The 13,715-nt window shown below is 34.2% G+C and overlaps 1 protein-coding gene across 5 annotated transcripts in view; it reads right to left on the reverse strand.

Moving 5' to 3' along the window:
* Arid4b (AT-rich interaction domain 4B) overlaps window positions 1-13,715 on the reverse strand; it is a 185,884-nt gene that overhangs the window by 56,467 nt on the left and 115,702 nt on the right. For all 5 annotated transcript variants that reach the window (XR_002818015.1, XM_023700849.1, XM_023700847.1 and 2 more), the window contains exons 8-10: window positions 8,026-8,164; window positions 2,923-3,002; window positions 834-910 (exon numbers count right to left, since the gene is read on the reverse strand). Coding sequence is in view for 4 of the 5 variants with exons in the window: in XM_023700849.1 (XP_023556617.1) it covers window positions 834-910; window positions 2,923-3,002; window positions 8,026-8,164 (296 nt within the window). In the remaining variant the exon portion in view is untranslated. The remainder of the gene's footprint in view (window positions 1-833; window positions 911-2,922; window positions 3,003-8,025; window positions 8,165-13,715) is intronic.

Here is a 13,715-nt window from a genome sequence, read left to right on the forward strand (position 1 = left end):
TAACATTTAAAAAATGCTCAGAAAGGTTTTCTTATATTAAAACTACACTAACAATATCAACTAAAATTAGCTAGATGTAATTGTTCTCTTTTCAAAACACATGAAAATAAGTTATAAAGTAAATCCTAATTATGTTGTGGTAGTATACATACATTATTGGATTTAATGGGAAGGGAAAAAGGAAAATAATTTATCAAGCCAAAAATAAACAAATGCATTACAGTATATTTCCCAGTAAAATATTATGAATATGTATAGAACACACACCTCTGACCAGGAATGTAATCATTAGAGACGACAGATCAAAACTACTCTGGTTCTGTTCTCTTTTTCTTTTTCTGGTACTGGGAATTGAACTCAAGACCTTGTGCTTACCAAGCAGGCAAAATGCCACTGAGCTGTATGCTGTATCCCAGCCCTCCTTTTTCTACCAATTCCTAATACTAATGTTTTACTTCCTACGTAAAAGCCAGACTATCATAATAGTTAATGGTACAGATCTTTCCCACTTTTCCAGATTTCTAACTATATGACAGAGAGAGACAGAGAGACAGAAAGACAGAGAGACAGAGAGACAGAGAGACAGAGAGACAGAGACAGAGACAGAGAGAGAGAGATTAGCGAGCCAGCCCTGCAAGACAAGACACATGCGTTTCCAAAGTAAAAAAAAAAAAAAAAACACAGAGAACCAATATAATTTTAAGGATTTTTTAAAGACTTTGCTAGTAAAAAAAAAATAATAAAATAAAAATAAAAGCGTTGTCGTATGAACAAGTGAAATTTTAAAAAAACTTTATTTTTTTAATTGTAACTTACTCCAAGATTGCCCTTACCTTGTTTTAATACAGCATCAGGTTTTGGTGCAGTGTCACTAGTGATTTCATGGACATCTTTTCTTGGAACGGAGGTACTACAATATTTAGTAAGAACAAAACATGAGAGATTGAGTCTTGTAAACATGGGAATACTGATTATATAATGACAGTGATGGTACAAAGCACTGCAAATCCTAAATAATAATGCTAGGTAGGCTGTGAAAATATGTGACCACTGATATGAGATGATTTATAAAAATAAGTTTTCAAATACCAAAGAGTGCTCTGCCTAAAAAGAACATTGAGCTGGGCATGGTGGTGCACACATCTAATCCTAGCACTGAGATGGCTAAGGTAAAAGGATCACTGTGAGTTTCAGGACAGCCTGGGCTACAAAATAAGTTCAAGACCAGCCTGAAATGCACAGTGAAACCCTGCCCCCCCCCAAAAAAAAACAAAAGAAAAAAAAAAACCATTTATAGCATTTCAAAATGTTAAATAAAAAGGTTGGGATGGCAGATTGCATGAATTCAGTAAAAAAAAAATTAAAAAAAAAATTAAAAATGCCATTATCATTGGATAATCACATATTTATTGAGTTTACAACTGGAAGAAAATGTGCCAGTTTGGATGTTAACAACTATTTACAAAAACTAGATTTCTAGGATCACAAGCAAATTTTTAAGAATTAAATCCTTGTATGGAATTACCTGCCTATGAGAAAGATTAGAAGAAAACAACTCCAACAGTTTTTCTCATATTATTTTACCAATTTAAAACTACTAACCCATCAAGTAGGTATACTGGCACATGCCTATAATCTCAGCACTCTAGAGGCTGAGTAAGACAGGAAGATCATCTGAGTTAGAGGCCAGACCGAGCTCCATAGCAAATTTAAGGTCACCCTAAACTGCATAGCAACACCCTGTCTTAAAAACAAACTACTAAAACCTAATTTGGTTTTCATGCCATTTGGCTTACGTTTACTGATCCATAAAAGTCTGAAAACTATTCAAAATACCTTTTTCAGACTGACAGTTTTAAATTAAACTCCAAATACACACAAAAGTAGAATTGTATAATAAACTCCAGTATCTATCATCCAACTACAAACATAAATTCAGAGTCACTGTTTCAGTAGCTACCTACTACTTCCATCTCATTCCTGGATTATCCTGAAGCACTTCAGATTTTATAAAATTTCATTTATGGTAGTTCATTATGAATCTTTCCTTTTCTTAAACAGAAATGTATTGCTAGCATATATCTAAAAATTAGACATCTGACCACTTATTTCAGTTTTACTCAAGTATAACTGACAAATGAAATTATATATATTGAAATTGTACAATGTGATTTAATATATACATATATACTATGAAGTGATAAAGTTAACTAATACATGCAGCATACCTCACAGTTAACTATTTTAGGGTACAGCTGAGACTCAGATTAGGCTCTAGGCAAGTTTCAAACATATAATACAATATTAGAAACTACAGCTATCATGCTATACATCAAACCTTCAGAGCTTACACATCTCACAAATGAGTTTGTATCCTTCATATAACATCTCTTGACTTGCCACATTCCTTGACAATAATTTTTTAATACCATCAAACCAGCATTCAAATTCAACATACAAACTCCTCTAATTGCCTCAATTTTGTTCAAGTTAATTTCATAGGTTGTTTTCTTTTTTTTTTTTCTTGGCGAAACCAGAGATTAAACTCAGGCCCTTGAGCTTGCCAGGCAAGTGCTTATTTTACTGAGCCATCTCCCCGACCCCATTTTCTTTTTCTGAGACAGAGTCTCACTGTACAATTCAGGCTGGGCTTAAACTCAAGGGGGGGGGGGATTAGGAACTGAACTCACAACCTTGCACTTACTAAGCAGGTGTTCTGCCGCTGAGACAAATCATTTTAAAGAACTATAAAATCTAAACACCAATCTTAATACTTCATGTCCTTTTCAAGTACTGACACCTGATAAGAATCAATAAGAACTGGCTTCTCTAACCATGTAATTCTTTAATTTTTTTTTTTTAAGTTTGAATTTAGTGCTGAAAGTATGGAGTAATTTCTCAAACTAAATGAATAATACTTACAATTTGCCATCTTTGAAAGATCGAACAAGAATATTGTCTTTTTTCACAGCAATCTCATCACTACAATCAGGACAAACCACCTTTTAAAAAAGTGAAATTAGTGTAACTAAGGGAGCATTATTATAATTAAGCAGCTACTATTTAAATTCTTTTTAAAAATACCTAAATCTTAAAGTTTAAATGCCAGTTTTAGTTTGCAGGCAAAATAGGCATGCTTACACATGTGGGAGCACAAATTAGGAAATTTTATACTGATATCGTACATCCTCCTGGATCTCTGGATAATCCATAGTCATTTTTGGTCAAAGGTATGATTCTAAAAGCAGAAGTATGGCCATGACTTGGACCAAGTTCTAGACAGAGAAAGAAAACAAGAAGAGCTGCATCGTGGCTAGGAGGAGGTCCAGCTTCAATGTCCTGTAGGCCATGTTCATTTTAAGGGTAAACTCAATTTTTTACAGTAATAATCTAAAGTAAGAGTATACCACAACACATTTGCCCATTAAGAAATGGAAACACAAGAATTAAAAGCTTTTGCTATTGCAGTCACCTGGGTAAAAGAGAGACAGTGGCTTGGATTTAAAATATTGACAATGGTAAATTAAATGAATGGCAATTACAGATAACTAGGGAAATATACAGATGACACAGAACACGATACTGAGTTTTCTGTCTTGAGCAAAAGTTATTTACATGAAGGAAAACAATGAGAAAGGCTAAGTTTTGGGCATGAAGGACAAGATAATAAAAGAAGCTGGAACTTACAATTTGAGATGGCTAAAGGATATCTAAATAGAGATACTGAACAGACAAATATGAAGTTCAAAAATGGGTCAAAAGTCATTTCCTGATCTAAGTTCTGAGAATAAGGTATACAAAGTATGTACAGTGAAAATAATGATAAACAAATTGTTCTTTTGTTTCCCTCCCTCCCTCCCTCCTTCCATAAAGTTGCTTATGACACTGCGTTATATCACCAGCCCCACTGACATCTCGAGTCAGCTTCTACTCCAGATCTGGACACTTGAGATATAAATGTGGGTTCTAAATATCAAGGTCCTAAAAACTTTGGGCAGGTGAGCCAGATGAGCCAAAGTCAATTAATTTTTACCACTGTTAGTGGTAAAAAGTAGATTCATTCTTAAAATTATTCACAGGAACGATTTCTGCATTTCATCCTGTTCATTTATGTAAGTTATTTATAGGTGCCAAAGGCATTTCACTCTATTATCTATGCAACTGAGACTAAAAAAGAGAGACCAAGATTCTAAAACAAACATGGAGTCATGTATTCTGTCACATTATGACACTAAAACTCAGAAGAGAAGTTGGTGAAGAAAACTGAAAAGACAATGAGTGACAGAAGCTAAGATTTCTTCCTCTTAAAAATGTGGGAAATATATTTTTCAGTCTATATTAGGATTAAACAACACTACTTCTGCTGTCTGAGAAAACTGCACACTAATGTTTAAAAACAATTTCGAAGAAAATTTTTGCAAAGGATCTTAGGGTTCTAAGAACAAAGAAATGAACACATACACTGACACTTAAACTTTTCATCTTAGTCATTAACTGAAAATATAGCAAACTGTCTCTAAATGAGATTAAATGATAATACACCATATATAATAGCACAGTTCTTGTACTAATAGGTATCCATAAATGGACAGACGGATAGATATATTTACATTTGTATTTGTTGAAAAGTAATTGCCATTATTAGTTTTCGTTATATGTACAGTGAAACTATATGAGCTGAAATTTATTGAGTAACTGTGTCAAACCCTAATTTAAGCAGTAAGGATAAAGAATACAAAACAATTCAGTAAAAAGGACAACAAAAACAACATGGCAGACAACAGAAAGTAAGAAGATATTTCTACTCCACAATGTCTTCTTTCTTTCTCCTTGAAGAAATAATTGAGATCATGGTTGGTTAGCTTAGTTCATCAAAACCATAAATACACGAGTGTGAGTGAGTGTGAGTGTGTGTGTACGTATAAATTTTCATACAAAAGCATATAAAAATAGGGATGAGGAAGGTGGCTCAGTAGAACAAGCCCTTCCCTGGCAAGCACAGGGCCTGAGTTTAATCCCCGGATCCACAAAAAAAAAAAAACAAAAAAAAGCATATAAAAATAGAACCATGCATTTTAATCCTACTTCAAGTCTTTGCAAGAGGTATTCAGTGAAATGAAAAATCAGAAAATGAGAATAAAGGTTAGCAAATTTAAAATAAAAATTTTTGGGCTGGAGGGATGGCTCAGTGGTCTAGAGCACCTACTTAGAACAGGCTTGGCAAGAGCATCAGGGACCGCGGTTCAATCCCCCAGCACCACATGCCAGCCGGCCCTGCCCCCTGGTGGACTGAGCTGGTCTCTCTCTCTCTCTCTCTCTCTCTCTCTCAAATAAATAAATAAGAGAAAAAAATAAAATAAAATAAAATAAAAATTTTAAACTTAACCACAACAGAGAATCTTTATTTTTTAAAAAAAAAAATATTTATTTATTTATTTTGTGTGTGTGTGGCCAGCTCAGCCCACCAGGGGGCGGGGTTGGCTGGCTGGCATGTGGTGCTGGGGATTGAACCATGGTCCCTGTGCTTTGTTTAGCTTAGCTTGTTCTAAGTAGGTGCTTTAGACCACTGTGCCATCTCACCAGAATCTCTATTTTTAATGGATCAATTCTTGTAAACCATTTTGAATAATGCTTAGTAACTGGAAAGTACTATCATATTTAACAAATATATATTAAATATCCTTAAGAAAATAAAAAAATGTATTCAATGCCATTAGAAGAAAATAAATTCTAAGGGTATTTGGTTATTAATACAAGGAAGTGTGAATATATGAGAACAACAAACGATTTCAATCCATTTTGTCTCGATATGAGAACATAATTGTTGGGACTGGAGATGACAGTATCTGCAATATATGCTTGATCAATGAATCTTCATGGCAGTGCATATGAAACTGAAGGTAGGGGACAACCTTTCTGCAAAAGATGGGTTTCCCAAAGTTTGATACAAATAACCCAATTTCAGGAAAAATCAGGAGCCATAATAAAGCAAGCACATAGACTCTTAGAAGGTAAAAGTTAAAGCCAAGTGTGGTGGTACACACCTAATATCCCAACACCCTGGAAAGCTGAGGCAGAATATTATAAGTTCAGGTCTAGCATGGGCAACTGAGGGAAATCTTACCTCTAATAATCATAAAAAAAATTATTTATAAAGATCAAGGATGTAACTGAATCAATTCTCAATACTGTAAATAAAACAAAAGTTAAAACTTCAGCCAGGGATACTGCTCAGCAATATAAGCACCTACCTGGCAAACAAAGGTCCCTAGTTCAATCCCTGGTACCACAAAAAAAAAAAAAAAAGCTAAAACTTTAGGCTGATTCTAAAAAGATCCTGATTACTCTTGTTTGAAACTTAAAATCTTTCTAGTCATCCAATTTTACTTTGTCCAGAAAGAAATGTATTCTTATTACCACAAAAGTAAAATCTTAAGCATGACTAAGTAACTAGTGGAATATGACCAGTTACTAGTTATTTTTAGAATTATTAGTTATTTTAAAAATTACTAGGACCGGGAATATAGCTCAATGGCACAAGTGCCTGCCTGTTAAGTGCAAGGTCATGAGTTTGATCCCCAGTACTGCAAAAAAACAACTACTAGTTATTTTAAGAATATAAATTATTTTTTTGTTTATCAAAAAAGATTAGTCAAAAGGCAGCCTAATTAGTTCTATAAAAGACACCAGCCTATGTTTTCCCTATAAAGGTTTAAAAAAAGGAAATATACTCCTATACAGGGCCCTTTCAACTTGCCTAAGAGGCTTCTGGTTAGCAAAATCAGAAAAAGCTCAAAAGACTTGCCATCACAGAGTTGCATAAAGTTGGAACAATAATGAGGATACTCTTGGGCTGGGGAGATAGATCAGCTGTCTAAGCACTTGCCTGGCAAGTGCAAGGGCCTGGATTCAATCCCTGGTACCACATGCCATGCCAGCCCCAGGCACCAAATCAGCCACCAAAACCAGGCATGGCAGTACATGCCTGTAATCCCAGCACTGGGGCAGTCAAGATAGGAGGATCGGGGCTGGTGAGATGGCTCAGTGGTCTAAAGCACCCACTTAGAACAAGCTAACCAAAGCAAAGGGACTGAGGTTCAATCCCCCAGCACCACATGCCAGCCAGCCCCGCCCCCTGGTGGGCTGAGCTGGCCACACACACACTAAATAAATAAATAAATAAATAAATTTTAAAAAAAAATTTAAAAAAAAAAAAAAAAGATAGGAGGATCACTACAAGCCTGGGCTATGTAGCAAGACCCAAACAAACAAATAAATGATTCTAAGAAATAGTAATAATGAAGATATTCTTAATAATGAAACACTGAAGGACCTCCTTAAAACCACACAAAGACAATGTTGAGAAAAGAAAAGTTCTAAATTCAACCTAGAACTTGGGTTGTAAACTTGGGGAGAAAACATTAAGAAATAAGTAGATACATGAATTTATTGAATAATACCTCATATTATTTAATGAGGTAATATATAAATGAGGTAATGTACATATATGTAGCTGTGATTATGCAGGAAATACCTAAAGGCAAGATAAAGGTCAAGAAAGCAAATGCTGGCCAGGGAGATGGCTCAGTGGAATAAGTGCTTCCTTGGCAAGTGCAAGGGCCTGAGTTCAATCCCTGGTTCTGCAAAAAAAAGAAAAAAGAAAAAAGAAAAGAAAGCAAATGCTTTGGCATTTGCCAAGTTACAGGACAATGAAGGCCAACCAATGTTTGCTCTTTTAATAGTCCAGACTTCAAGGAGACATAGCTTCAACAAATCTACACTGTGAGTTTTCTACCTAAAATTTTGAAAGAGTATTAAAATCAAATATACCCAGTCACTGAGATTTTATTTCTTGAAAGTTATCAAGAATACTTTGCACTCAAGAGAGTTCTGAATAAACTTTGTGTGTAATGGTACTAAAAACATTACCCCATTTTGTACCTATAAAAAAACTGGAAGAAAATCTATTATTTTCTTCATAAATGTATATACTTGAAAATGAAACTGCAATCTAAAGCTACTCACCAGTGCCGGAAACCACAGCGCTTTCTTCTTATCCAAGCTAACATAATCTACACACACAACCTTGCCTAGTAACTCATCAGTCTGTTTCCTATCATCTTCATCTTCATCACTGGAAGACGATGAGGACTCCTCCTCTGGTCTAGAGAGAAAAAACAGGATACTGCATTTATCTTCACAAAGACTTCATATACTGATAATGAAAACAGGTATTCTAGAGCTTTTATCACATTTTCTGAAGCCTACGAAATGGCTAACTTAAGTTTTAAATATGTTCTGAAGTTCTAAACAACAACAGTAAGAGTATCTTCAGAAGAAAGCATGTTATATTCCTAAGTATCTTTCATTTTTTATTCACTATTATTTTAAAAGATTATGAGGGAAGATCAGAAAAGAATAACTGTTCCCCAAATTCTCAAGAAGTTGGAGGTCCCACACTAGAAATTCCAGCAGTATACAAAAAGATCAGACTCCAAACCTCAAATTTTAGAAGTGGGGGAAAATAGCTAATTTACATTCTTAGTAACCAACCTAATTCTAAAAAGAGGAGGAGGCAAGTGTCAATTAACAACAAGTCAGAGTAATGTAGTAAGATATTGTCACTGCTATATTATATTATTGGCTTACAGTAATACAACACTGGGTTAATAAATGAAAGGAAAGGAAAGGAAATCTAAAAAGGAAAAGAAATTGTAACAGACACACACTAAAAAGGTACTAGATTTTGAATCTGGCTCCAACAGAGTCCACAATCGGTCCTAAGGATTTCTATCAACTGACTTCTTAAAATGCCACAATAAGTAAAGACCTTAGGAAATGTTGACTAGACAGACTATAATGTACGCTCTTTTGGTAAAATAAAAACAATAGCTAACATTGATTAGCTAGAAGGATAATTAATGGCCAGATTTCTTGACTCAAAAAAAAAAAAAAAAAATGTGAAGCGACTTATTAACTACTTTAAAATTTTAAACATGATTGGAGCTAAAGGTGTAATTCAGTGGTAGAGCAATTACTAAGCATGTGAAAGGTCCCGGGTGTGATCCCTAGCACCACAAGCAAAACAACAAAACATTTACATAGTGATTTTACCTATTTGGTTGATAAGGACTTGTCAATCATAGTCTGAATTTATCTTTAATGCCTTTCCAAAGGTATAACAATGTTTCTTTTCTTTTTTTGAGACAGGCTCTTGCTACATACTCCAGGCTGACCTTGAACTGTTTCTATAGCCCAGGCTAGCCTCAAATTTGCAGCAATGCTCCTGTCTCAGCCTCGTGCTGGGATTACAGGCCTGTGCCACCACACCTGGCCTATGACAATATTTCTTTATATGCATATATCTCAATGTGAATACAAATAAAACAAAAACTATTATGATAATCTTACATATGTTAAGAGTGATACAGGAATACTACTTGATTTCAATGGTCAGTCAAGGGCCAGGGAGATGGTTCAGTGGAATAAACACTTCCCTGGCAACCGCAAGGGCCTGAGTTCAATCCCTGGTTCCTTAAAAAAAAAAAAAAAAACTGTATAATTAATGGTCAGTCAAATAACTTAAAAATTATTCCCCATGAAAAACAAAGACAGGGCTGGGGAGATAGCTCAGTGGATAAGCACTTGCCTGGCAAGCACAAGGTCCTGAGTTTGATCCTTAGTACCACCAAAAAAAAAAGAAAAGAAAAAAGAAATAAGAAAAAAGAAACAAAGACAATTTTCAATCCAATACAGCACAATTACTGTATTGGAAGTGGCACCTGAAGTTTAATTTTTACTCAGAAAACAGGTAGTGGGAAAACCTCAACATGTCTTTATTTCTGCAGAGTATGAGACTCTATTCATAGGCACATAACTTGGAGAGTAACAACCAAAGTTCAAACATCTGACATCTATTTCATTCCAAAGAGTTTCTCAAAGACAATAACTTATCGCTCCACTTTCTAACAGCTGCAGAAGCATAACCAAAGTTAATAGCATAATTACTGCTATTTCAAAGTAGTCACAGAATATTCAGCTGGGGTTTTATGGATGCCCTTTATATTATCATTAGCAAGCTAGAAAGTCCCAATGTCAAAAATACTAACATAAAAATCTGTAAAACATAGGAAGAAAAAGTAGTTTATTTGGCTAACAAAACTATTTGTGTCTTTTTAAAAATTCTAACTTCCTAAGATTTAACAAGTATAAAGACTTCTAATTCCAGAAAGTTTTATTTTAAAAAAAATGATAAGTTTGTCTAGGATGAAACATCTATGCACTTTACATAATCCACTCTCAAACCATCACTCCATGTAGATTAGACATTCCTCTCTCTTATCAACTCAACACTTTTGTTTCTAGACATGCTTTTCTACTGTCCATATTGCTGACTTTACTAGATTCTATCTCATCATACAGTATCATCTCCATCAACTTACTGTTGCTTCTTTCATCTTGAAACAAAAACTCTCTCACTTTCCCACCAACTCTTATTACCTCAATTCCCTTACCTCCCTTTTCCTCTTCCTACTAATACTGGGAAATACTTAGGCCTTCTGTGAGTCTTCCTCAAATGCCACCTACATTAAGCTGCCTTGACTACCCAATTTAAGGTTACAACTGAACTGCCTTTTTACCTTCCTTTTATTTTGTTGTTATTCTTACTTCCACAGCATTTACATTTCTATCATATTATATATTTATTTTTTACTTATTCTTTATTGTCTCAAGTATGTGAATAGTAGTTGGCATAGCAGATGCTCAATAAATACTTGGTGAAATCAATTAAATGATATGCTTCTTTCCACTATGGTGATTCTGATTTTTATTTCATTTTGATCACAAAATGTATAAGACCAGTATAAATCATGTATTACTCCTAAGGCTCGTTTAACTTTTCCTTTAGAAACGTTTAACCAGGAAACTGTTCACACAAAATAGCTACTAAATAAACTGACAAAAATAAACATGCATCCAAAAATATGAATAGGATGAAACATGGCTCAATTGCAGAGCACCTGCCCACCACATACAGGTCCTAGGTATATCCCCAGCACCATCACTTTTGAGTGAACAGAGCCAGAGTCAGGAGAAAGTCTGCCTGGCTTTTATTCTCCTCTGACACTGTTTCTTTGGTAGCAAGATACTTATTTATAGAGCCAGAATAAAATAATATTGTCTCTATGAAATAAAATCTGATTTGCCACTGGAAAAAAAATATAAGCATATATACCATAACACACAGCTAATCATTTAAAGCTGATCGTAATCACTATTACTTAAAAATAAGATGTTAAACAAGAATATCAAATCAAGAAAGGTATTTGCCGAAAAGTAGTAAATGCAAAAAATTCAAATAAAAAACTGAGCTAAGAATATGAGGTCAATATTTGAAGGATAATAATAACTGCAAAGATCCTTCATTATTTCCAGGAAGTCAATAGGTTGTATATTATGAATTCAAAAGGTCCACTAACAGGAAAACTTAAAATGGATAGGTTCAGGCCAGTAGAAAGCTCAGTGGACTAAGTGCCTGCTTAGACAAGCACAGGGACTAGGGTTCGATCCCCAGCACAATTACATACAGCTGTAATCTCAGCGCTGGGGAAGCTGAAACAGGAGGATCACTATGAGTACGAGCTGCACCGTAAGACCCTATTTTAAAAAACTGTATAGGTTCTAAAAGACTAAGACAGCAATCCACAGACTCAATTATAAAAAATTTTTAATTTTTTTCAAGAAAACAGCTGCTGGAAATGTAGGCCAGGGGCACAGCAATTGCAGAGAAAGCAAGAGCTAAGATAGAAAGTATAGCCAGGCACAGTAGCATGCTTCAAAGGCTGAGGCAAAGGGATTGCAACAAATTTGAGGATAGCCTGAATTCATGGTAAATCTCTGCCTCAAAGCAAAGCAAAGCAAGACAAAAAAATCATAAGCTTTATTATGTTTTTCTTCACACAAAAGGGAGATAAATGAAAAGCAAGTATAGACTACTTTCCCACTATTACAAAGTTGCACATATATTTTTTTGCTATGTTAGTGGAAAAAATAGGGGAGAAGTATAGAAAAATATTTGCTATAATTTCAAACACTATTTTTCAGTTAGAATTAAACCTTCCCTGTACCAAATAGATTAAAAAATTTTCCCTTAATCCTGTACCAAATACATTAAAAATAAAATTAAAGCTTTGCACACACTAAGCAAATTATAAGGAAAAATTCCATCAAATCAGATATTATGAACACTATGCTTTAAATAATTAACAAGATAGAGGGTGACAATCACTTTAAAAAAGAAAATACGTGAAATTAGAAGAATTGAAGGTAGAATATAAATTAAAATGAAGTAAAGGTATCAAAAATAAATTCTAGAATAAACTGGGAGCAAATTATTAATAAGTGGATTAACATCTGGTACAGGCAAACAAAAGTAATGATACATTATTGTAACAATGGGAGTCCTAAGAATGCTGGAAAGAGACAACTTTATCTTTCTACAAAAGTATATTTGTAATGGCAATTAAAGAACCATAATGAAATATTTCCATAAAGTAATAGAGCTGCATGTGATATATGCTATAATCTCAGTACTTATAAGGCTGAGGCAGGAGAATCACCCATTGAGAGTTCAAGGCCAGCTACACAGCAGGCCAGCCTGAACTACACAGAAAGACCCTGTCTTAAAAAAAAAAAAAAAAAAAAGGAAGCAGAAATAAAGATAAAAGAAATGTCCTTAAGATTCAGTTCCAAGATTTTAAGAGAATCACTTGGAAGAAACAGAATGAACTTTCTTTAAGGATATACAACTGAGGTCAGTATTTCAAACTGTAATATTTGCTTATGATACTAAGGCACTGAGGCCTAAAGCACTCAGCAAGAACAATGCTCTCAGATTCAATGGTAGTGGAAGCAACTAACAACAGTATGAAGAAAAGGAAAAGCAAGTAAAACAAGATCACAGGTGAAACTGGACTTCATTTCATTGAACAGCAATTATTCTCAGCCTTTAATCTGGCTGAGATTACACTTTGCAAGTGTACACAAACCTAACAGCAAATTGCTCATTACACTGTTTCTGAACAGAACAATCACTAACTTACAATATTTGCTAGTCTTTAGAAAGCAAAGATCAACCTGTTCCAAGAGACCCGTATTATCTTCTTCTTACTTTTTAATAATTCTTGGTCTTTCTTATAATTCAATCTGTGTAGTATTCTACAATGTATTTATTTTAAATTTATTTTCCTCTTAAAGTGTGAACTGTAGGTGTGATTTTCTTGCAAATTAAAAAATCCCTGATAGATTGACAATTATTTCCGATATCATATGCAACATGGAAATGTTATTTCAAAAGTTCAAGTAATCCAACTAAAACCACTCTTGCACAGACATGAACATCAGGAAACAATTTTTATGAAGTTATACATTTTCAAATAAAATAAATCATGCAATATACAGGCATTTCACCATAAATTTTTTTCATAATAATATATGATAGTGGCCAGACATGATGGTACACAACTGTAAAACCAGCACTCAGGAGGCTGAGGCAGTAGGATTACCATGAGTTCTAATCAGCCTAGGCTACATAGTAGGTTCAAGGCCAGCCTAGATTTTAGAGCAAGACCTTATATCTTTAAAAAAAAAAAAAAAAAAAAACACCAAGTAAACAAACAAACAAAAAAAACAAACCAAAAAAAAAAAACCCACAA

The sequence above is a fragment of the Octodon degus genome, unplaced genomic scaffold, assembly GCF_000260255.1.
Source record: "Octodon degus isolate 3935 unplaced genomic scaffold, OctDeg1.0 scaffold00127, whole genome shotgun sequence".
Taxonomy (NCBI): domain Eukaryota; kingdom Metazoa; phylum Chordata; class Mammalia; order Rodentia; family Octodontidae; genus Octodon; species Octodon degus.